The sequence below is a fragment of the Lonchura striata genome, chromosome 3, assembly GCF_046129695.1.
Source record: "Lonchura striata isolate bLonStr1 chromosome 3, bLonStr1.mat, whole genome shotgun sequence".
NCBI classification, from domain to species: Eukaryota; Metazoa; Chordata; class Aves; order Passeriformes; family Estrildidae; genus Lonchura; species Lonchura striata.
The window spans coordinates 19592920-19617937 of NC_134605.1; the positions used below are offsets into that span (position 1 = coordinate 19592920).

The 25018-nt window shown below is 40.0% G+C and overlaps 1 protein-coding gene across 1 annotated transcript in view; it reads left to right on the forward strand.

Moving 5' to 3' along the window:
- Positions 1 to 25018, forward strand: part of ALK (ALK receptor tyrosine kinase) — a 306102-nt gene that overhangs the window by 72287 nt on the left and 208797 nt on the right. The window contains exons 2-3 of the mRNA XM_077781748.1: positions 8795 to 8914; positions 20064 to 20228. Coding sequence (XP_077637874.1) covers positions 8795 to 8914; positions 20064 to 20228 — 285 coding nt within the window. The remainder of the gene's footprint in view (positions 1 to 8794; positions 8915 to 20063; positions 20229 to 25018) is intronic.

Genomic DNA, 25018 nt, shown 5'->3' on the forward strand with positions numbered 1-25018 from the left:
AGAAATAATGCAGCTTGCCTACCAATAACAAATGTCTTGTATTTTCTCTGGTACCAAAACATCCTGCACTTTTGTTGCAACTCTGCAACACTATAGCTTAACAGAAGTGCCTAATGCAGCAAAAAAAAAAAAAAAAAGGGTTTGGCCATGAAAATGGCAGGAAATTCTTAACTGTCACTTCACAGTTTGTATCTGTTGTACACATGTAGGGCTTCATCTGATTCCTCTGAGCATTCATTTTATGTACTGATATGGTAGGTATAATTTAAATTTTTCTGCTCTTAAAATGCCATCTTTGGATTCAAAGATTTCAGTACTATTCCACGTATTAAAAGTGGACAAGGCCTCTGCAGGTGTAGTGACATTTCCACAGGTGTTCCCTCTGTCTTCATGATACAGATGAGGCAAAGTGTCTGTGGGAAACATCACTTCATGATTTCTGCCTCTATTGTACAGGAAATCTCCAGTTTTTAACCAAAGTTGCCGTATTCTATTTCCTTTGTTTGTGGCCTATTTTAAATGAGAAGGGGTGGGGATATCTGATTAAAAAAAAATAAAAAAAGACCCTGGATTTGTATTGCTATATGAAGAGCCATTATTGAGCCTTTTGCCAACATTAACTTGCACATGTACTTGTGCAGCAAGCGTAGAATTCCCTTCCTTTCACAGAAGCAATAATGATAATAATAATGATAATAACAAGGAAAAATAAGGCTGACTTATGCCACTGCTGTTGCTTTCTTCCAAATAACCAGTATTTAGTGGCTGCCATTTGCTTCTGGCATTATTGAATGGTTCCAGGCAGCAAAACACATCCAGCTTGCACCTAAGGTGGGTTTGTGCCAGATACTGTTCTGGACACAGTCCCACACTCTTTGAGGAAGAAGGATGGTGCACAACTTTAAAATGTTTTTTTTTTTTTTTCCCCACAAATGCAGAGGAACATGTAGCAGTATTATGAGCTACAGGGAATGAGGGTCCCCAGGCAAATCCAGACAATCAGGTGGACCAAAGTAAAGACACTTCCCAAATTAACTCAGTCTGAACTTGGACCTTTAAACTGCAGTGAATAAAAGTTTTGTTTTCTTTTGACATGTAATAAGTGTGTGAAAGTGAGCTGTGCTTCCTCTCTCCCTGCTGTCCAAGCTCAGTGCTGCAGTGCAGTTAAAGAGAGGGTTGTAAACGCTCAGGCCATGTATGACTGTGGATGGCTTTGACAGAGAATCGAGGCATTTAGATGCTGTCTATGAAAGGAAAAATAAATGTTCTCTAAACTTCATTACAAGTGTCTCCAGAGCCAGAGGTACTGACATGGCATGAAAGTGTGGGAGGAGAAGTGAATTACAGCCTTTTTCATCCTGATCAAAGTCTTTAAAAGGTGATGCAGGCTGCCTGCTCTGAGGGTGAAAGCCTTTCTGCACATCAAAGATTCAGATCTGCAAAACCTTCAAATTAAAATAATTTAAATGTTTGAGGAATTTTTGCATGTGTTTTTGTCCACTGACAAGAAATACGGAGATGAAAATAAGTGAGCACTGAATGCCACAGCTTAAAGCATGAGACACAGATTTAAAATGCAGATGTTGAAAAAAATATGAGCTTGTATTAAAATTTACAGAGACTGTGGGCCACTGAATATCTAAATATCTGCAATTGTGTTAAAGTGATAACTGTTTAGTGGTGTAAGTTTGTGTGTGTATTCTGATTTAGAATGCAGTCAATGTAGCACCAAAAAAAAAAGGCTTTACGTGTATAAAGAGCAGGGGGTTGTTTCTGGGTTTGTTTCTTTCTACTTTACTTCCACTATTTAAAATTATATAGGAAGTGTGGAGATTTGATGAGATTCCAACTGGGTGTCTGTGCACCTATGCAGAAACCCAGGGTGAAGGCATTAAATGGTTTGAAGTCAATGTGTGTAATGAATTATTAAAACACTGTCAAAACAACTATTTCTTTTGCTTGAAAGTCTGGCCACGGTGGTTCTAGAGGTTACATTAGCTGGGTACTGAGCAGGGGAAAGTACAGAGGGGTAAGACAACACATGCAGAGAGATGAACATTGGCATCAGGACCCCAGGTCTTGAAAATGAGAACCATCCTGGTATAGCAGATAATCCAGCACAGTGATCATTTTGATATGGTGGGTGTATGTATATATATATGTATGTATGTATGTATGTATGTATGTATGTATATAAAATACTCAGACTGATGAGCAACTGCTCAAAAATCCTTTGGATGAAGAACATTTAAAGGAGGGGGCCAGTGCAGCAGGTTCCCCATGACCAGGAATGGAGGCACTCTCTAATGTTGACACACATACCAGACATCAATTCTGTCTCTCAGTTGTTTTTTTGGAAGTTTTTCTGAGCTACAGCAATTCAAATACACCAGATGACAGTGGAAGGGTCACTTTATTTCCACAGAAAAAATTCAGATATCTGCAACCTGAAGTACTTTCAGTGTGCCTGAGTAGAATGGTTACCAATTCTGCAGATTTCTACCTGGCATTTTTCTACTGTTGGCAGTGTCTAGAGGTCTGTCTGTGCTGCAGGAAACAGCTAAATGTAATACCTTTTGGTTTTCACTGCATATCTGGTCAATAATTCAGATGTATTTGTTATCAGTTCAAAGACAAGGCAAGTATTGCCCTGTGTTGAAATACCACAACCCTACAAAATCACAACCCCAGTACTCCTTTTCCAGTTGTGGCCCTAAAATGTCTAAAAGCTGATACAAAGAACGAGCATCCAAAATTCAGAAGATGTGTTTGCACATGGAGCTTTGCTGCTGCAGGGCTTTCCCCCCTAGTTTAGCTGAGCTGCAGGCTAGGCAAGCCAGGGAAGCGCAGCCCTTGACGCAGTCCTGCCAGCAGCCTCAGCTTTCGAGGCTCTGAAACCAGAGTTAAGAGCAGTTCAATCACTAACACTCAATCCTTTGTTTTCTCTGCATTGCCCACAGAGGTGCTTAATTGTGCTGTACAAGATCATTACAGCAAAGCTCAGCCTGCAGTTGGATTTTTTAAAGGTTTCTTGTGCACACACAGATGAGTAACAACGTTAAGCCATTGCTAGCCTGGTCTGTAATTGATAAAGAGCCCTGAGCTCTTTATCAGTGAAGCATGGCTGGTTTGTGGTGTCTTACTGGGCAGCTGCAGAGCACCTGAAATGCAGCAGTATACTCTAGATGGCAGTACATTTTTAAACTGTGTTAGTTATTATAAGCTTGGTCATCTTAATTGGTTTAACACTCCTTGTATGGAACTTGTGGATTATTTCTTCTCCTGTAATGGGCAGCAGCACATTATACCTAGTTAACAGTTCCCTACTGCAATGTCTTGATCAAATTGCAATTTGGGTGTTTTGTTTTCCTCTCTGTCCACATCCAAGGGTTCCACTGATGAGGCCATATCTCCCAGACTTAGCTCATTCTCTCCTTGCATCAATAAATGTTTATGGGTCATGTTTGGCAGAGGAATTGCCTTGTCATTAGAAAAAGAATGGATCTGTGAAGTACCTACTTGGTGATTAATCAGTTATGATACATTTGGGTTTTTTCAATAAAAAAGTTAATATTCCAGTTGAAAAGGAGGTGGGAAAAAGTACATGGCTAACAGAAAGGGTTTAAAAGAAAATTTTAAATGAGGTTTACAGAGGAAAAAAAAAATAGTCAGGGTCAGAAGGATAACCCAGCGGTTGAGTTAATGCAGTGTTGTTGGAGACACATGCTTTATGTACAGGAAGTGTGTGCTATTCCCAAATTTACTCATCAAGCACCTGCCAGTCAGCATTGTTGATCCCTCCTGTGCCTCATGCAGACTGAATTCACTATCCACAGGTCTGCTACAGCCCACTAAATGCAAATTCCCTCTCTGTAGCAATCCAGCACAGTTTTTGTGAGACACATGCTATAGTTTATTTGCACTCATCAGGCTTTCAGTATGATATAAAATCATTGTAACGTAATGCATTATTAAATATATTTTCCAGCTGAAAAAGATAAACTTGACAGACTGTCAGTGAACATTTTCATACTGTAGAAAAGGTTAGTGAAAAAAACCCCTGGAGTACATCCACCTATTAATGTAAAAAAGCTCAGCAACTACTCAGAGCAAGAAGCTGTATGCAAAGAGCTTGCCCTCTGCCTTTGTTCTCCATCAGGACCATAAACAGAATTTGAATTTTGCTGCTAAATTTCATTTAGACAATGATTTGTGTGAGCATGGTTGAGTATATGGATTATTCACAAAGCATTTACTTGGGTTGTTTGTTGAGTTTGGTGTTGCTTGGTCACCTTGATATAATGTGGTTTTTGTACTTTCATAGGTGACTGAGTATGTTTGTAGATGGGAAGAGGGGAAAAATGAAAGCTTCTAAGTGGTGTGAGTACTGTTAGTGTGATTGTGAGGATCAATTGCGAATTTGAGAGGGAATTCTCAGGAGAATTTTTCTAGTCAGGGATGGCAGGATACCCTCAAAAAAAAAAAAAAAAAAAAAAAAAAAAAAAAAAAAAAGAAACCAAGAACTTCTGTGGAGCAGGAGCTCAGCAATCCTTTATCAAGGCCTCTGGGTTTTACACTTCCAGCTGAACAGAGGCAAGCCCAAACATCCTGCTGGTCACAGCCAGCCAAGTCTTACTAAAGGCAGAGTCCTGAGAGATCTTTTGCAAGATCAAGGTGTTTGGCTTTAGGATCCTGCAGTGTTGGATCTGCCTCTTCCCAAGAATGCCTTTGGCTTGCCTCTGGTTTATAGGAGAAGTCTGCAGAGGTTTCCTTACCTGGGGCAGTCAGTTCTCTTTAAGATTTTTTGTTTTCATCAAATGAAGTTTCCTTGGTTCTGAGTAGTTTAGTCCTTCTTAATAGTGGAAAGATAACTGCATATTATCCCTTCTGTAGAAAATTGCTACCTTTTACTTAGAACCAGAATAACCTTTTCTGAAATGTCAGGCTTTCCCAGAGACTGGAAAATCCAGATTTTAATGTCGTAATATCTTTTCTGTGGAAAATCGCTACCTTTTTCTTAGAACTGGAATAACCTTTTCTGAAATGTCAGGCTTTCCCAGAGATTGGAAAGTCCAGATCGTAATGGTGGCTGTTTCCAAACATGCTATTGTAATAATTACCAGGCACTACTCTATTGATGGCTGTTATAAATTAGAGCCACAAATACTACTAATGTTGACTTTTGATTTCCACTCAAACAAACATAAGGGGTTTTGAGATTTTTTTTTTTAGATGTAGATGTAGCTGAAAGTACATGTTGATAGCAGTTATTATCTTACACATCTGGTGCAACTCTGAAATCTGGAGGACAGGTACATGCTGGTTTGTCACCTCAGATTTAACACTGAGAAATTGCAAATAATACAGCTCAGCACTGTGAGAGAGCTGAGTAATCAAGCAATATCCAAAGGGATCAATAGACAATCTTTGGTTATGTGGCGAAGCAATTTTGGTTAAAGAAATCTTGAGTGTTTTGGTTAAAGAAAGCTTGAGGGTAAAAATTAATTTACATTTCTGCACTATAGAAAACTACATATGTTATTTGCTGAGGATATTCCTTCTTCCAGAGAAGACAAAAAAGGGAGGAAATCCTGTTTGGTAGAAAGCTTTTCTCGTTTCATTTCTATGTAAACATCAAGGGTTGCTCTATTAAAGAGGTATTTTTCATTAAAATAATACATAAATATTGTATTTACATAAATATTGTAGCCTTAAGGCTACAAATGAACCATCAGCACACATGAACCATTTTCTATTTTTTTTTTTTTCCCTGAAACGCCTGGTGAACTGACTGAATTTTACATCCCCTAAGGAGATACCTTTGTACAAGTTTAAAAAACAGAAATGTCAAATGTTCTCTACAGGTGCATGTTTCTTTCTGTGATGGAGCACCTAGGGCTAGGATTTGGTCCTGGGTATGTCTTCAGGTAGGAATATAAAAGAAACCTCTCTTGTACCTCAGCATATGTCTGGCTACTAAAAATGGAGTTGTCAGCTTCCAGTTGCCAATCCATTAATTTTTTTTAAAGGTTAGGGTTTCTTTTGATAAGCTACAGAGTACCCTGATACAAACAACTCGAATTGAGGTTAGCATATCTTAAAACAAGGAGACACATTTTCTCTGTGCCTTTTGGCTTAAATTGAATTATTCTGGAGAGAGAAAAACCCCTTTATTTTGTAAAAGGGCTAGAGTGTGGTCTATATTTGCATTGCCCTTGCTGCACAAGAAGCATTTATTTAGCTGAAATGGTCTCCTGTTATTATCTTTCTCAATGTAAAACGCCCTAAAGGTGGAAGAGGAAAGGTCTCTCCTTTTTCTAGCCTAAAGCTGATGCTTAAATCAAATCATTCCTCACTGTGAAGAGTGGCCTCTTGGCTATACAAAAACCTTTTACCCAGCATCTTTCACTGAAGATAACTTAATTGGGAAAGATTCATAACTTCTGATACAATCTTCTTGTCTTCAAGTTCAGACCAATAGCCCAAACAAATAATTTGAGATGAAGTTCCAAAATTAACCCCAAAGAATATGGGATAAAATAGTTCTAAGGTTAAAATGAATTGGACTGAATCCATTCCATCCTTTAAAAATAGAGGAAAAACTTTCAATTTTTTGTATTATCTCTTATTGACCTCTTGCTGCTGAGGGGAGGTTCAGGTGCCTAGACTGCCTTGTCTTCCCTGCTGAGATGTTCAGTCTTATTTTTTAATCTCAATTCACTACATTTATTGGTTCCAGAGGAACACTTCCACTTAGCAGAGGATGAAGATAGGCAGGATTTCTGAAGAATGCAATATGGAAAGGTATTTTTTGGAATGTGAGGAGTGCCAGGGACTTTGGAGTACTGCAGCTGATTGCTGTGGTGCTGATCCTGTGGTAGTGATTCCCAGGCACGGGTGGTCAGGGTAGTTGAAGAGATTTAATTTTAAATTCTGTGACTGAAGCATAAGGGAGAGAAATGCACCTCAGTGACTTTCTCTCAGATTATTTTGCCATGAGAGCAAGAGGTGGGAAGCAGGTCAATTTTAAAGGTTTTTGTGGAGTTTTTAAAGATTTACAGCACAAGGTCTTGGCTCTCTGGTAGCCCTAATGAGTGATGTCTGCATGCAGTTGGGTCTGTTTGGGGTAAAGGAGCCCCAGAGTTCTTGTCTGGGGGAGCTCTCTGATCTGGGATCAGGATATTAAATTATTCCCTCTTTTGGAGAGTCACTGGGTAGAGATGTTATATAACAGGGATATTGATATTGGTCAGACATCTCACATGAGGCAAAACACACATGGCTTTGAAAACCAGCTTATTTCAGGGGCTCGTTTTTTATTAATATGCTTCTTTATTACTTTATAGTAGCATCAAAGCGAAGCACATTTGTAGGGGGAAAAATCTGCTTTTAGCAGCTATTATAACTGCTGTAATAAAACCTGACATTATTTTCCACAGCCAGCTTTACCAGGGACTACTGGAAGATGTGCCTTGATGCTAGGGAGGAAAAGCCAATATAAAGATTATTCCATGTTACCTATCACTTCACCAATGACAGCTGCAGGCAGGACAGGTTTACTGCCTCCCTTCACAAATCTCTGGGCCAATCTTCTGTGTAGCCACATTCTAGACAACAATAGGGGGTGTTTAGTTATGGTACTTTAACTTAGCATAGAGACCAGGTTTAATTGAGCCATTAGGGATATTAATTTTCTGCCACTCAGGAATGTCTTAAAGTGTGAAGTTCATTTTTATCTTGCAGATTATTGCTCTAAGCAAGGAGTAAGAGTTACAGCTCTTACATAAGAGTGGTTATTTTTCTCTTGGTTGTGCTATAGTTACTCGGTTACAAGAGTGTGCTAAAAATGAGACTGCACTGAGAACAAGATAGGGCACAACTAACACCTGGAATTTAAGCTTCTGACAAGTCCCTCTGAACTTTTCCAGTTTTTCTTTGGTGGAAGTGGGAAGTAAAATTTTTTACTAAATCAAAGTAGTGTTTTCCCCAAGACTTCAGCCATTTACTTTGTTTACTGTTATTCTCTTAAATATGTCCTATTTTATGGCTTCTGTAGAGAAATCAGAAATCCGTAGGTTTGGGGGGTTTTTTTCCATCAAGCAAATCTTCCAAACACAAGTTTTTCCTCCTTGTATTCCTACACATTTAAATCCTACCTTTCTTCTGAGGATCTCAAAAAATGACATCAATGACCTGATATCTTCAGAAAACCCAACTTAAACATTCATAGGGAAAATTTGTACTTTCAAAGCTTGCAGAATTCCACTTGGCTCATTGATCTTGTGTGTTATTTCAGACACTGTTTCTCTTTACACCTCTAATGTTATCATGGACTTGCATAGTCAGTGCAGGTTTGTACAGAACTTGCCTGTAGTATTTGGATCACAAAATAAAATCTTTGAGATGCATTGGGTTGTTGAAGACAAGTTGGGTACATGTTTGCATGTTCCATGCACAAGATCTCCTTATGCTAGCAGAATTTAAGAAAAAAAAAACCAAAAACAAATTGGGGGACTGAAAGGTCAAAGAGAGCTTAGAATCAGTGTGAGATGAAACTTGACAAATTTTCGAGATGATTTTGCTCTGTAAAACAATGACTGTCCTGTGTCCCTCTGCATGCACACATCAGACAGGAAGAACCAACCAAGAAGTAGTTGAAAATTGGTGCTTATTGCATATGGTCAATAAAGCTGCTTAAGTTCTTTGCATGTGACGTGTAGCATGCAAACTGTGACATGATACCTAATGGGCTTTTCTTTCTTGGCTTCTTTTTTTTTTTTTTTTTTAATGAAAGGTCCAAGCCCTTTGGATCACACAGCAAGAAGCCCTCATCTTCCTCCCAGCTACTCTGCTTGGAACTTGACCTGGGTCATGAGAGATACATCCCCTTTCTTCTCCCACAGAGGACGACACAGTGAGTAGCATGAATAAGTTATCATCAAGAGGCTGCAACTCCCTGCCTTAGGTTTTGGTGTAATACTGGAGTAAAGAGACACAAGTCAAATGTTTTGTGCTAAAACATCCCTACTGGCAGCCCCTGAGGGCACTAGTAAGCCTCAGTGCCCCTTACCAGCTGCCCCTGGGACTTCCCCCCTCAACCTTGCCCAAAGGCTCAGGAGTCCCATTCCAGCCCAGCCTGAGGTCATTGCCAGCTTTATGGAGGTGCCTGGTGACCTGGGCTGCCCCAGCCTGCCCTGCTCCCTCCAAAACAAGGGCCCAGACTATAATATTTGAGTGGTATATTGAAATTCTCCAATATTACAAAGAGAGGAGCTGTGTACTGAACGTTTTGCTTCTCATCTCCTTTTCCAACACCCATCCCTTCCAAAATCTGAGCATGTGTTTTCATCTGTTCTCTGGTATGACCTATCCATGGCCATCCCACTGTGAAGTACGATGGCCACAGTTAGGACTGGACTGCATGAGACAATATCTAACGTGCAATCCAGAAAGTGACTGCAGTAGAATATATCTACTATATATCTACTACCAGTCTCTATGCAGGGAGATAAGGTGCTGAGAGGCTAATAAGATTTACTCACCCCAAGCCTGTAATTATCTGCTTGAGGGAAAAGTTTGACCTACCTATATGAAGGAGCCCCATATTTCTTCAAATTTATGTTGCAGCCTTTTATGTGTGCAATATATATTCTTTCCAGTGGCATACAATATCTGCTCCTAGCTGTTGTATCTGCTTGAGTGATGAGGACACACCAATTTCATTTTGGAAGCAACAGTAGTACAATCTTTTTTTCCCTTACTTGGTTTCTCAGAAGTTGCAAGAATGATTTTTAATTTATCCTTTATTACTTCTTCCTAAACTCTTTCAGTTTCTCAGTAATACTATTCTAAGGGAAGGCTTTGTTCTTAAAAGCTAAGAGCTCTGATTCCATCTGACAGCATCACATGGAGATAAATGTACTCCATCTCAGCAGAAATGATTTATGATGATTTTAGCTGATTGTACGAGACCAAATCCTACCATATTCCACCCATCTGTTTTGCAAGGAAAGGCAGGAATTTGATGAAGTATTACACAAAATACAGTATTCACTCAGGACAAGTCTAAAATATTTTCTCCCTCAGGTGTAATTTAGGACATGCACCTTGAAATTTCTGGAGAATCTTGAAGAGAGGCAGGAATAATTTTCTCTTTCTAGCTTTGCAATTTAACATTTACAAAAATTTAAATTAAAGGGTATTAGCCTTTATTTTAATTGAATTAAATTTCATTAAAGAGTAGTAGCCCTGGAAGGCACACATTTCAGGTGGAACATCACTGTGCAGACACTTCCTGCCACTTGAGCTTTGCAGCCCACAGAGGACTGGTGTGTGTATGTGCAGCAGAGCCCATAGTCATAGCCCAAGACTAAGATGAGACTTCTTAAAACTTCTATGCCTCTGCATACCTTCAGCTTATAGCCACTGGCATGTTAATTAGTAGATTTCCCAGGGAGCTGCATTTCTGTTCAGAGCTGCTCTGTCCATGATGGGGTGGACAGTTCCTTTCAGCAGCTGATTACTGACCCTGGGTCTACATGGCTTTGTGAAGATCATGCAGGGACTCAGCAGGGTGAGGAAGAAGACAAAGTTGGACCATCCAAGCTCTAGGTGAGTACTCCTGTCCCAGGACCCAGCCTTCTGATTAGTGGTTAATCGAAAATCACACCATAAATCATAAACAGAAGTAAAACCCAGCAGCCTTTTATTACTAGAGTGATTTCTTTTTCTGTCAGCTTTCCTTACTGCTCCCAGTGTGACTGATTACAGAGTGCCCAATAACTTCTATCAAAACTTTGTTTGCCTGATCATCTGATGGGACCCATCTAATTAACTGGCTGACATTGCTGGGGTGGGGCAATATTAGTTGTTTTAATTACACTTCCTCTGTGTTCTGCTGTTGGAGAAATCTCTGATTGAAAGAGTGAATAAATTGATACGTGGTGTCCTTCTTCCTCTGTCTAACTAAGTTCTCTTCTCTTTTGCTCAGAATTAAAGATTCTGACAGATTCCCTCTGGTAGTTCAGGTAGGAACAGTGCCTGATGGTATCTTTGAAGCCATAGGCAGAAATCCCAAAGATAATCTCTGGCACAAGAAGATACTTCAGAGGTGCATTCACAAGACTTTTTTACTGCTTTGTCTAGAGATTTTTTTAGATTTGTCTCAATCCAAGCATTGATTAATCATCAGGCATTTCAGAGATGCAAAATCCACCTGCCTTTCAGAAAATCGCATGTGAAGTCAAAATTATCTGTGAATTCAACCTGTGAGGCAGGAAGAGACTTTAATTCTCCAAACTTTTTATAACTTTTTGTTCTCATGAGGTACACTCAGACTGTTTCCTGTGGCTAGAACAAATTTTAATGCATTCTGCATATGTGGACTTATGGTAGCGTATTAATCTCCCATTTGCAGATCTGATGGATCTCTGTCCTGAGGCTTACATGATTAACTGCACCCAGCCACATATTTCATTTCTTGTCCTGGCTGGTTGAATGTTAATTTTCTCTTCTGTACAGGTATTCTATAAGAAATCAATTGTCCCCTACATAAAATCTTATAAGCTTGTGTAATAGAGGTTCCAGATGACAGCTGCCCCTCCAGACCTTCATGCAGTTAACACATCCCTCTCTGCCCCATCCTCTCCAAGTCCCTGGGCCAGACAACAACCCTGCACCTGGAGCATGATCCTGGCAAGGTTTGGTGGAAACTGTGGAAAGTGCTTTTGGTTGCAGAAAAAATCAAATGCAATTCAACCCTTTGAAAGAAAAACATGTTTCATGTGAATAACAGGCCTAAGGTTGCCATGCTGGATTGCTGGAGTTGACTTTTTCTTTTTAACTGTTCTTATATTACTGGGCTGGCTTTGTGTCTTTTTGCCACATTGTCCAGTAGCAGCTGAACTCCTTGGCTGCTCTAAACCAGCACTGGGCAAAGTACTAAAGTACCTGTCTCAGGTTATTTAGTTTACAGATATATTTTTTGCCCTGCCCCCCTTAAAGTTTAGGAAATAGTGGGGTTTGGACGGCAAAGTCAACTGGGACTAAAACTCAGAGTGAGAGCAAATTTGGCTGCCTAGTCACTATTGTGCTTAAAAACATCTAGGGAAGGTAAGTTCAGCTGTGAGGAGGAACACACACCTGCAAGAATGCATAATTATTCACAGCTTTGATTTAATAGGTACTAAAAGCCTAATCCACAGGATGGCCTCTATTAACAACTTATTAATAATTTCACTCAGCTCTATGTCTTCAGAAAACTAATTTAGCAGGGTTGTTGGGGGTTTTTTTAACACTTTCTAATGGAATGCTGTCTGTGATGTGTTCCTAATTTCCTGTATTTGGTTTGCTGACCAAAAAAAACCTAAAAATGCATTGGACTAATTTTACTGTGGGATAATTTGGGGTCATTTTTACTATGTATTTGATGCTCAGTGGCATGGCAGTTGCTCAGCAAGGTGTCAGATGATTAACTTTTTTTCCTGGTAGGTCATATGCACCATTTAATTCATGTCAGTTGGGTACCAGGTATACACTGCTGCCGCAAAACTCAGTGAGTCTGAACATCAAATGAAAGGGAAGATGGAGAGAAAGAGGGCACCAGGCAGATGAATTCATGTTGCAGTTAGCATCCCATGACTACTTGTTTCATAATTCTACAACAAATCAGACTACTACTGACATCTTCAGAATGATAAAGCTGTTGTGATTCTTGGCTCAGCGTGGCATAGCGAGATGTATGGATACAAACTGATCGTTACAGCAAGATCCTGTTCAGAGGTGAGATAAAGTCAGGAGGAGAGCAAGGAGAATGCTGCTTCATCCCAGAGGAAAACTGAATCAATGCTTTCTTAGTAAAGATACTGGTAAAGTGATGTGTCATCTTAATTCAAACACATCCTTCTTGCAATCTTACAAGTATTCTAATGCGGTTTGGAAATAGCATTATGAATGGAATAGGGCAAGGCTTCAATTAACAGCAGTTACTCACACCACATTACTAGAATTGCTCCATATAAAATAGCAGATGCTGTGACCCTGTATATGTTTGCAGGAATTCTTGTTTAACAATTAGATGGTATTCTGGCTATGTGCAGTGGTGCTGAAATCCAAAAGGAGGAAAGTCAGGAAACACAGCATCTGCCTACCTAAACTAAAGGCTGTGTCAAGCAAGAAGGAAGAAAAAATCTTATTAGGGAGAAATTTTAACTTTCTTTTCCTTATATCATCTTTCATCAACAGATTATATGTCTGTGACAGCTCAACATTTTTCAATAATAAAATAACACACAGTAAGACAACAAATGTCTTTTCTCCCCATCTCTCAAGTACTTATTTTCTCTAGAGATCTTTTGAAATTTATGCAAGAGGTTCCTTGTATGAATTGACAAAATAGGACACTTCATCCAACTACTGTTTTGTGCCAACTGGAGCATGTTTTCTAACAACTGCTGTTAGTCAGTACTTCATTTTTTTTGGCCAGAACTGGCATTAGAAATGCACTTTCATGTATTGTTTTTTTGCTACATGCATGGGAGACTTGGTGGACAAATATTTCTTGAGTGGAGAATGAGCTCTGACACTTCTTGGAGCAGGAGGAATGAAAACTGAGAGCTGTTGCTTGTTGTTCTCCCAACACCCCTTCCTCACACCTCTCTCTGTAGCTGTCTTGAAAGACTGTGCTTATAATTGATTGATGAAGGAGTCCTGGCCCTTTCTTTGTAGTTTGATTTTCACTGAACAAAGCAGCTGTCAGAGATTTTGGTGATTCAGTTCCTGGTGCATGCTGAGGGGCTGGGTGGATATAAAGTAGATGCTGTCATTTTTACGATTCTCTTAACAAATAAATGAATAGCTGCATTATTGCTGTTTTCTCTAAGCAGTGGCCCATCCATTGTGTCTCACTCCCCAGAGGATTCATTTAAGTGCATCTGCCATGAGAGGAGCTCTGGGCTCCACAGGGAGGCAGGCAGCTTGTTCTATGCTGGGCATCCAGGCCCAAGCATCCTTCCCAGGATGTTTCTGGGGTGTTGCTCCCCTAAAACGTTTTCTGCAGAATGCAGTCTAAGCTTAAAGCCCCTTCCAAAGGAAACCTGAGTGGTTTTCTTTCACGGTGGGCATCGAAGGGACGAGCAGTGCTGGCGCTACCAGCTTTGACCAACAGCCTCCACTCCGGGGTGCTGGGGAGAAACCGGCCCCACTGAACCCTTCCTTGCAGGCAGCCAGCTCTGAGGAGCCCTTGAAGCCCTGTGAGGGTGCAGCAGCAGCCCTGTCAGTAATTTCAAGGTCAGGGCATCGTGCTCAGACACCTGCTGGTGTGGAGGAAGGACGCAGAGAGCGATAAGCTAACTTGTGCTAAGTAGCTGGAAATTAAAAGGAGGTCCCTGGTGAGCACGGGCTGTGTCTTAGGGCAGGGAGAGGAGCTGGCGTGGTGCCCAGCTGATCTCACTGCTGGACTTGCAGGTGACTGAGGTTCATCAGATGGGATGGACCCCAAAGCTGTGCTGAATGTGGGGCTCCTCGAGTGCCTCCACAGGTCCCCATGTCCCCTGCCAGGCCATGCTGCTGCTCTCACGTTTGTCAGCTCCAGGAGCAGCAGCCCAAGGAGCAGGCACGGACTGTTGGCACAGGCATTTGCCAAGGGTAGTAAGACCCAGGGTGCCTGGCAGGGCACATGTGACATAAGCATCCCTTAAAATGTGCAGTTTGCCCTTTCTCAGGGCTAGACAATGGAAGGAAATAGGTGAAATTTTCTCTTCTGACTTGCTTGCTCAGCAGGAGCAAGGCAGTTAAGCCCTGCAATTGTTTTTGCTCCTGAATTTGTATGACTGCCAACACCTTTTCCCTTTTCCTTTGGGCTCTTCTGCTGTGCCCTTTCCATCCTGTGGTAGAGTCCCTTACTTTAAATTGCTGCTGTGCCTCCAGTTGCAAAGCTAAAATACAGCACCAGGGATTCATTTACAAGGAGGTTCATCTCTTCTTTGTGCCAGTAAGAAATTCTCACTTCCAGGGACCTGGCCTGTATTTGGGTCCTCTTGGATGTTCATCAGGGAGGTGAGCTGACAGCCAGAGAGCACAGTGTCTCCTATTTATGTTCTATTTTCAGGGAGAAATACTTATCGCTGCAGGCTTCTTTGTGGTACCCCACAGGTGCACCCTGTTTTGGAGAATAGAAATTCAGAAAGGCCTGATGAGGCAATTGAAACCCTTAGATTGAATGCCCTGTGCCCTTTTGTACTCAGAGGGAATGGGAAGGCTTTAGGAACTGGCTCTGTCACTAGGATTAATAACTGGAAAATCAATTTGTCATTTCCCTGTCATAAATTAAAAGCTTATAGGCCTTATAACATGAGTAAAATAGAGGTTAGTGGGTATTGATGGAGGTCTCAAAGCTCACTCAGCAGAGCAGATCTCTACTACACAATTTAAATTATGTCTCCTCCACAAGGAATATCTGTCAATATTTGTATTGAAAAAAGACATCCCGTGCAAGAATATTTTATCTGTTTCTACACTGCTGCTGCGATTGTTGCTGCTGAAAGAGTTCTTGAGGGAGACTGTGGTTCTGACTTGATCGGTGTGAGTGACCTTTCCATTATGCATTTGGCTGTAGATGTAGTAGAAATTAGTCATGTGCAGGCTGATGAGGTGCCAGCGAGGATGTAGCTCACTGAGCTGGTCCTGCTAACAGATAACATCTCTCTGCCCCCTTGGCTGTGGCAGAGTGGTGAGAAAGTAACCACACCCTTTCAGAAGTGTGCCCAGCTGAGAGTAATTGAGGAGTGATTTGTAAGAGTCAGCAGCCCAGGAGGGAAAAGGACCTTTTAAAATCACACAGGCGTAGAACTAGGAAGGGGAGGTTTAAGAGGAAACTACCTGCTGGTAAGATTTCTGTGGTTGAAAGGAGAGGTGGTTTAGACCAAGTTTAAATCTTTTGTTGGGCAGCTGAGGAAAGGACAATCGGAGTAGTTTCTAACCAAGAGCAGGAGTTTTATCTATCTCTCAGTATTAGGTTGCTTTTGTTCCAAATAAGGTATAGTGCTGTGATATGTGGTTACACAAATGATCCAAGATGGCCCAAAAGTGAAAGATCCATAATCTGACTGCTGCAATGTAAAAGAATATTTCCCACTGATTACTGTGCTTTGGTGTATTACTTATAGTACTATTTTAAGGCATTTGTTTATTAGAAAGCTCTAATCAGTTTAATTGAAACAGATATGGTTGCCAAATATTTTAGTTATCTGTGCATAAATTATTGTTGTTAGGTATGTTGATAAAAAAATAAATAAATTGAAACACTCACAAGACTCTAACATAATCAGACATACAGAGATTCCAGTGTCTTTTTAATTGAATAGTAGCTTAATTGGCTTTTCAGTCTGCGATTAATATTCTGTATCTTTTTACATACCAAAAGCTGAACTGATTTATATCTACAGCCTTTCTTAAACAGGTTTTAATCTCATTTTGATCATGAGCATCACTTTTGTTTCTTCTTTAAAGGTGTAATGATGATGAAGTAGACTTCTAGTAAATTATCTGTTCTGCCTCTCATGCCCAGCAGCTGCAGATAAAAGAGATTGCTGGACAAAGAGTTGTTTGTTCTGTTTTGGGGTTTTAAATTTATTGTTTAAGAAGAGACTTTGCTATGTTTTTTTTCTATATGGATCTTAAACTCCTGTAGAGCATTTAGGATCTATAGTGTCAATATAGCTCTGACATAAATGCCTGTACTTGGTTTAAATTTCTGCGACGTCTCTCTTAGAAAATCAACAGAAGTCACAAAAAATCACCCCACTTTACTGATTAGGCACAGTATTAAAGTCCAAAATCTCTGTACCTGGTCAATTAATATTGATAGTGGGTTTAAAAAAAGAACAACTGGAAGTTTTGTTAATTTTAATTCCCTTTCCTGCAGTGTTTAGTTTTTCAGTTAAAAAAAGGCAGACTAGGCTTTATCCAGTTTCCAAAGGCACATAGCTACTGCTTTCTGTGCTTAACTGGGCAAGGAAACAATAAACTTGATGTAGCCTTTAAATGTTAAGACAAAAGTGAAAAAGGAAAGAGAAACACTATTTTTTTATGCAGAGTTGTAAAAAAATGGCAGGTGATTTGTGGCAGCAATTCACGTATTATGCGGGTTTTGTATTTGCAAGTGTGGCTTATGTGATCTTGTAATAGCCAACACACCAAGACCAGCTTCTCAGTGACAAAAAAAAAATGAATTCTTTTTTTATGAGGCATATTACACTGTCGATAGTGAAGGACATTGTGGGAGAAGGAAAGCCTGAGGGTAGGAAGTTACTGTTGGCCTTGGAAGACTGGATGCTGTTTGCATGGATTTTTATCTTGCTTCAGATAGCATTTCTTTGTCATGATTTCTTTGTACTGAATAGGATAATAGCCCTGAAATTTGTGTCTGATACAGGAATATTTTAACTAAGAGCTTGTAAAAAGTCCAGATATTCTGGAGATGCGAAGGAATTCTTGAATCATGTAGAAGTTGCAAGTGTGTTTCCACTGAATCACGGACACTGTGGGATGTGTGAGCCAAACACATCCCTCTTTTCCAAGGAACAACCTGCTGTGAAGGACATTCAGTGTGACCACAGCAGGCATGTTAGATCATGCCCGCTCTCTGCAGGCCTTTCATTGCGAGGGAAGGAAATGGCATTGCTGCTTGCCTTTTCTTCCTTTACTTTCCCTGCTCCAGGCAGAGGCTTTGGTTGTCTGCAGGGGTCATAGCGCTGGTCATGAGCAGTGCCTGGTATTTAATCATTTACCCCAATTAAGTTGTACCAGTTGTAGGTCAGAGGCCTGCTGTGTGAAGGGCTCCACAAGTGATTGATAGCTCTCTTTTGAGATGGGGATTCTGGCAAGTGGGAGCAAAGCAGGGAGCAGAGATGGCCATTGAATGCTTGTGGCACCTCAATCAGACAGTCGGGGGGAGTGGAGAGGAGAATGAGAACGCCTTTGGACATCCATGAAGGGCCCCTCTGCTTGGGTCAAGAGGGTTAGAGAGCACAAAGGCTTCTGTTCCCAGCAGCTGTTCCCCTCCCCAGAGGAGGGCAAGCAAGCAGCAACTACTGGAAAGCTGAAGAAAATACAAGATTGATCGGGAAGAGAAGTGCACAAAGAATGAAATAGTTGATTTGAAATGATGCTTTTGCCATGTGTGGTCCTTGGCCTGGACTTTCCCATTTGTCATCCAGTGAGTTCCATCAAAAAAATCCTTGTATGAGCTGTGTTTCTCCCCTCCATATTTTTTTTGATGGTGCCTTAAAACACATAGTGCTTGAAGTGTTCCCTGTGCTAGTAAAGATAATATATGTTCTGTAAACTATAGTTCAGTGTTTGGTTGCTCTTTTCTTCATCTGGGCTTAGGTGCAAAGTTTAAGAGACTCCTAACACTTCAGTTAAAAAAATGTTTGGTTTTTACTTTGTGGGTTTGTTTTTGGGTTTTTTTTGTTTGTTTTTTTAAAGAGCATCTAAGAGACTAGAAATAAGTGGTCTGAGGTTTGTATATGATATTGCAGCAGTAAACTGCATTAATATATCCACAGCTGCCTAAATTGAAGTGTGCTTCATGTATCATGAAATTTATATTGATAACTTAGGGGCCTGAAGAGAGTAGGTACTTGTACATTCAGATTTAAGGAAATGTGTGTAATCCTTGTTACTTCTGCCTGTGGTGTAAATGGACTCCTTATGTTATATGCTTTCCCTGTTGTTGTGAAGTATTTAAAATGCTGAGTGAATGATAAAGCACTTGGTTAAGAAAATCAAATATAAACTGGCAAAAATACTCTATTCCTTATAGCTTGCTGTGAAAAAGGGAAATTAGCTGGGAAAAGTATAGCAAGAGGGCAACAGTATTAACCTTCAGATTAGAAAATATTTTATCACCAGGAGAATAGGCTGAACTACATAAATCTGTGCCCACAAAGAAGAAATTAGGTGTTTAACAGAGAATGTAATTGAAGTTTAAAAAAAATCAGTTAATTTCACTAACGTTGGTTCAGACTATTTGTTTTACCTGCATAGTATGGCAAGACAAAGTGCAGACTAGTCCAAGGAGCAGCTGTATTTTTTCCCTTGGCTTTTTCAAATGGATCTAGCTTCTTTAGAAACACTGAGTTAGATATAAAACTGTCTTTCTCTTACTGAATATTGTGTTGAGTGGTGACTGTGGTAACAAAAGCAAATGTATACTGGGTGTTCCAGAAAATTGAATGATCTTGGCAATTAAAAGTAAAATCCTAACAGGTTGTCACTGCATGTTGTGTTAAGCAACTTGACCTATGGTGTGATGGTAAACTGGACACTGGGAAGTGAATCACAGTTGTAATGGGTAATGTTTTTTTCCAGAGAAACATCTCAAAAAGAGAAATCTTTATCAGAGGCAACTGCTGGCTTTGCTGGAGGCTGAAGTTCTGCAGTAGTGGACAGGTTTTTGCTGCTTCTGTTGTCTCAGGAAAGAGTTTCAAACCCTGGAGGTCAGAATGTCACCTCCTGGGGGACAGTCCTTATGGCTTCCAGCACATTCCAAATGCCCAGGATAGATTACTCTCTTTGTAGAGACCTGTGCTCACTGAGATGGAACATAGGTGTGAATCGTGTTAGGACTCTTCGCCCACTAATGGTCCTGGTTGAATTTGAAGCATCATCATTTGAAGCATCAATTGAAGCATCATCTGGAAGATGATTTGCTTTCTGTCCCATTTCATCCATTGACTAAGCTATTTTCCTTTCAATTCAGAAGATGTCTTTCTTCACTTTAGCCTGAGCTGTTCTTTGACCTGTCCTGAAGGGGAATTACTGGCTCTTGGGCATTCCTTTTGATTTGCTGCTGCCTCCATAATGAACCTCCATGTGGGACCCATTTTTGCCTGTTTATGGAATTCCCTATTTATTTTTACCTTATTATGGAAAAAATCAAGCCCTAACTTACTGAAGTATAAAATGAATGTGCATGCACATGTATGTGTAGCTACCTTCAAGCACAGAAGACACTGGATTTAATTAACCTGGTGTGTTTTGTGTCCATTTTCTTTTTCCAGTATTTGACTGCAACTTTGAATCTCCTTGTGAGCTGGAATATTCCTTTACCTCAAAAGCTCAGGAAACCCCCAATAACGCCTGGGTCAGACTGAATGCGGAAGAAATCTCCCAGCTAAACCTCCCAAATGGGCCAGGGACAGATCACTCTGAGAGCACACCCAAAGGTAAGATGAATACAGCTCTGTAATGCCATCAGTACTGGTTAGTTTTAAACTAAAAACACCCTTGCTTCCACCCACTAAGATAACCATAACAGAAAAAAACAAAAATTTGCCCAAACAAATGTGCTCCCCTGAAGTGCTAAAGACAGCTATAATCCCTTTGCTTTGACAGAAAGTGAAAACAAATTGACAAGCAAAAGGGATTCATTCTGCACAGCAGAGATCTGTTTTCACCTAAAGGCAGACTCCATCATACATTTCAGAAGCAAAATATCAAATATGTAAAATTTGAACTGGGCTGGCCCATGCCATGGCTAATATTTGGATGAAAACTGTACTATGGTGCTCATGTTTAAGGTCATTCAGTGTTTGGAAGAGTCTGGCCTTATCTTTGCTCTAGGTCCCATTTACCACTTGTGTGTTTGCAGACCATTTTAGGTAAAATCCTTCCATCCAGGGCTTAGGTTCTCTGTTTGGTAAGAAAACAAAGATAGCCTTTGTCCTTAATATAGGAAAAAAGATCCTGTCTCTAAAAAGAGCTAGGAGGTCTCAAAACAGGGGAGTACAACAGGCATTTTTTTTTTCTTGGGAAAAAAATGTGGTTTGTTGGAATTACTTTTCCTGCTCATGATCATATCTGTGAGCAGCAGCATATTTCATTAAGATTTCAAGTTCTGAAAAGATTTTTATATATATTTGTGCTCTTCTAATCCTGGGAAACAGAAAAATTCTTAACATTCTTTCAGCTGTTAGTGACACCTGCTTGGAACTTCTCTCTGGAAGGTGGTGTTGATGAGAATGGATCCACAAAAATGAAAATGAGAAAATTAGAGCTACAAATTTTATCCAGGAAAATGAAGAAATGTTAGGAAGGACAACAAAAATTTCAAGGGATATGGAACAGTTCCCATAGTAGGAAAAACTAAACGAAGATTCTCTATTCAGTCTCCACTGACAGGTGTTAGAGGTCTTTAAAAAATAGATTGATGAGCATTGGAAAGCAGCTGTGAAGTTGGTGTGTTCCAGGTTTAGAACAAGCAAGCTAAGACATTTTGCATGTAGTACCTGAAATGGTGCTAATAAAATACATGAATTAATGTTGTGGGGCCAGAAGTGTGTGTAAGTTTAAAGAAAGATCAGATGAATTCTTGCAGAATACATTTATCACTGGATGTTTAATTCAACAGTCTGTTTAGAGTCAAGAAACCTCTTACACAAAAGGCTGCAAATGAAAGAATTCTTTTCTTAGGAGCCAACATTGGAGACAGAATTTGACTTTGCAGAGCTACGGTCGGACTGCTCATGACAGTTCTTATGTTCAGGCAAATATTGAGGAAATTTTCTCTGCTGCTTTCATTCATAGTCTGTTTTCTCATCCATACCAATAGTATAGTACTTTTCCCCAGATAGCCATTATAAATTAACTTTTAAGGCCCATTGATTCATCAGCAGACCAAGTCTTCTTGGTGTGATCTGTGTTGTGTGTAAAGCAGATGGACCACATTTGTGCTGCATGCAAATACCTTCTAATTTCCACATCAATAAACATCCACACGCAGACTGAATTGCTTCCTACCAAGGTACAGTTCAGGGAAAGTTTGAGGTAAATCAGAATTTCTGTTTTGTTCTTCTTAAATTCTAGTGCAAACTGGCTGCCCCTGAAATTTAGGAGTTAAACCTTGTTTGGAATTGAGAAGGATAGCTGTCATTTTCCTGGAGTAGAGGGGAAAGCCCAAAGGAAGTAAATGTATTGTTCCAGGTAAAGAGTCTGGCCAGGACCCCATGGTGCTACGTGTTGTTAATGTATGATCCTTTTGGATCCTTTCTAGTAAAGTTGCACCTTTGTCTAACTCTATGTATCTATCAAATCAGGAGAAGGGAAGACTGTTGGCTGGCCCTGCGGCCCAAAGCCAAAGGTGGTATTGGTTGATGATTTCCAGGTGTCTATTGGGTTAAAATTCTATTTCTAAGCCCAAAGGTTGGGGGTTCTCATCTGGAATATAGGCAATTTAGGCTGAAACTTGTGTTTTGCTGTTTTCTTCTATTCTGAGGGGCAGGTAACCAATGTCAAATTGATTGATTGGATTTAGATTTGTGGGACATTAGGGTGGATTATTTTGTGTGGTTTATTTGCTTGTGTATGTGTGGGCTTGATTTTTAAAATTGCCAGGCATGTTGGACATAGTAGTAATTTTTTCTTAGTAGAGCTGTAGGTCTGCAACTCATCGATGACTGTAACTTTTGCATGTATAAAGACTCATTTGAAAATCAACACTTGGAGCTAGCATCTCTCTATTTTAAATCACTTTAATTGCAGCTGTTTGGCACAGATAGTTGTGTGGTCTGTTTCAATCTGAAATAATTAAGCACAGTAGTTCCAACCCCCACTGTTTCCTGCAAATTGTACGTGCAATTATCTCAATCTCATTTCATCTCCTTTGCAGACAGTAATGCACAGAGATGAACAGATAGCTTAACTAGATTTTGGGATGGTTTAGCTCATCCTTGTCACTTGGTTATCAAGTCATGGCAAGACATTGATAGAGACAAATGCCTCTGGTATGATTCACTAGGCTTCACATGAGTTTCTGTAAAACGTTGAGTAGAAAATCATTGGTAGATCTCCCAAAGAGACACATTGGAAGAATTTCTGTATTTTTGCTACTGTCCCAGCAGCATGATACAGCTCAGTATCAAGAAATCAGAAGTCAGCATGGATTAAGCCTCCTAGAGAAAGAGCTAACTCCTAGTGTCTCAGCATCTGGTTGCAGTGACAGCTGAGCAATCCACTCACTTGGCATGTTCAGCAGTAGTGTCACACAAATCATTGATCTTCTGGATAGTAATAGATGGTGAGGTGGCAGAGTTTGATATTAAATTATTCAGGGTAAAAGATTGAAGGTCTGGTTTGCAAGGAATTGAAAAGGGATGCTTAACCAGCTAATAGTGGCAGGTGAAATTTAGTGCAGGTTATTTGAATTGAGGTGGTAGGAGACACAATCAGTGCTTGGCATATATGCAGACAGATTCTGAGCTGGTTACTGTCATTTAAGCTGATTTAAGTGTAAGAATAGAGCTGTGAAAGCATCACCTCAGTAGCAGTCACAAAATAACTGTGGTTTGGGGGGCTTACTAGGAAGGGAGTAGAAAATAGGAACAATATGATGTAGTATAAATGTGTGGGGCAGCTGTATTTAGAACTTGGTCTTCTGTTCTAGATTCCATGCATTGAAAATCTTCTAGTACAGCTGGGAAAGTTTTTAAAAGAATGGAAACAAAGATGATAAAGTATGTTATGGTTGTCTTCTAGGAACACTTAGATTGACTAGTGCTACTCTGCCTGCAAGAAGCATCTAAAGGAATACATGCAGGGTTGTATAGAAATCAGAAATTTATAAAATATGTATAAAGGTTTATAAACTCCCAAGGTAAAGCACTGAAAGGTTGAGTACAGAAGGAATATTTGATATTTCTTCTAATACAGTATTGAACAGCATCAAACAAAATTATTAGATGTCAGGCAAAACAAAAGGAGATCCCTCAGTATTTAACCAACAGTGAAACTGTGGAACTTTCTTCCCAGGGTATTGTTGGTGCTGGCATCTTCTGTGGTTGTGCAAATTGACAGGATATGTGCAGAGAAGAGAAATAGTTGCAGCTACCAAATTCTCTATAGAACCTTTTCTGGCCCAGAAAATCCTCATGTGACTGGTCTCAGAAGTCCAGGGGTGATGAGGGACAACTGTTTGCTCTCCCTGTTCATATATTCTTTTTCATTTCCTATTTCCAGCTGTCTCTTCTCAGAGCCAAATATTGAAAGTTAATGGCCCTTTGGCCTGATAGGGTTGGTGTGGTGGTGAGTTCCTGGCTTGCCTCCCAGCCCAGGCTTGAAAAAAGATAGAAATGCATTAACAGCTTTAGACTCATTTAGAGAGTCAGAGAAAAGTTGCTATTTAAACATTTACTATTATTTGCTCTTCTGTTCAAGCCTTGGGAATGCTATCAAACCATGCAAAAATATTGACTATTTTGTAAGAATAACTGCAGGCCTGTTTGACTGTAGAAATGTAGATTAGGGAGTCTATCAAGGTTTTGATTTTTTAAATTTGTGCTAAAATGCTTCACTCTTCTCTGTTTCCCCCCCATCTTATAAGTAGGTCAGTGAGTGAGAGAATCACTGGTGTATCTGCCAGCTAGGTCTCTGAAGATCTGCTGGAGTTATTCACATTTCAAAGCCTAGCTTATGTAACGTTCTGCAGGGTCAAAGATGTAAGGTTAAAGTTCCACTGATGTGCTAAAGACTGACAGGAAAACCTCCACTATTGGGATCTGAATTGGGCCTGTACATTCTGCAATGAGTAGGTAATCCATTGTGGATTACAAGACCTCTTTTAATTCATGAATAAGCAAAAAGATGCTATAAAAAATTCAAGCATTCTGCATCACTGACTGCATTTATTTATTTTGACAAGTGTGATTAATTTTTAATTATTCATGACCCTTCATAATATATTATACCAGCAAATGTGCTGCAGTCTATTGTAATGAAACATGAGGCACTGGAGATCTTGCAGCTGTGGCAGTATTTCCTAAGGAGGCAGGTGAGACAACCCAGTCTGTGGTTAGAAGGAAGGAGTTTGTAGACCAGGGAAGTTGCTCTTTTAGCTGTGTGGATGTGTTTTTTTGTCATGCTCAAGAGTCGTTTGCCTCTCTGATAACTCTGAAATGGGTCAAACCAGCCATGAATTCTGTGCCTTGAGACGCTTGAGTCAAACCCAGAGTTTTCTGTACTG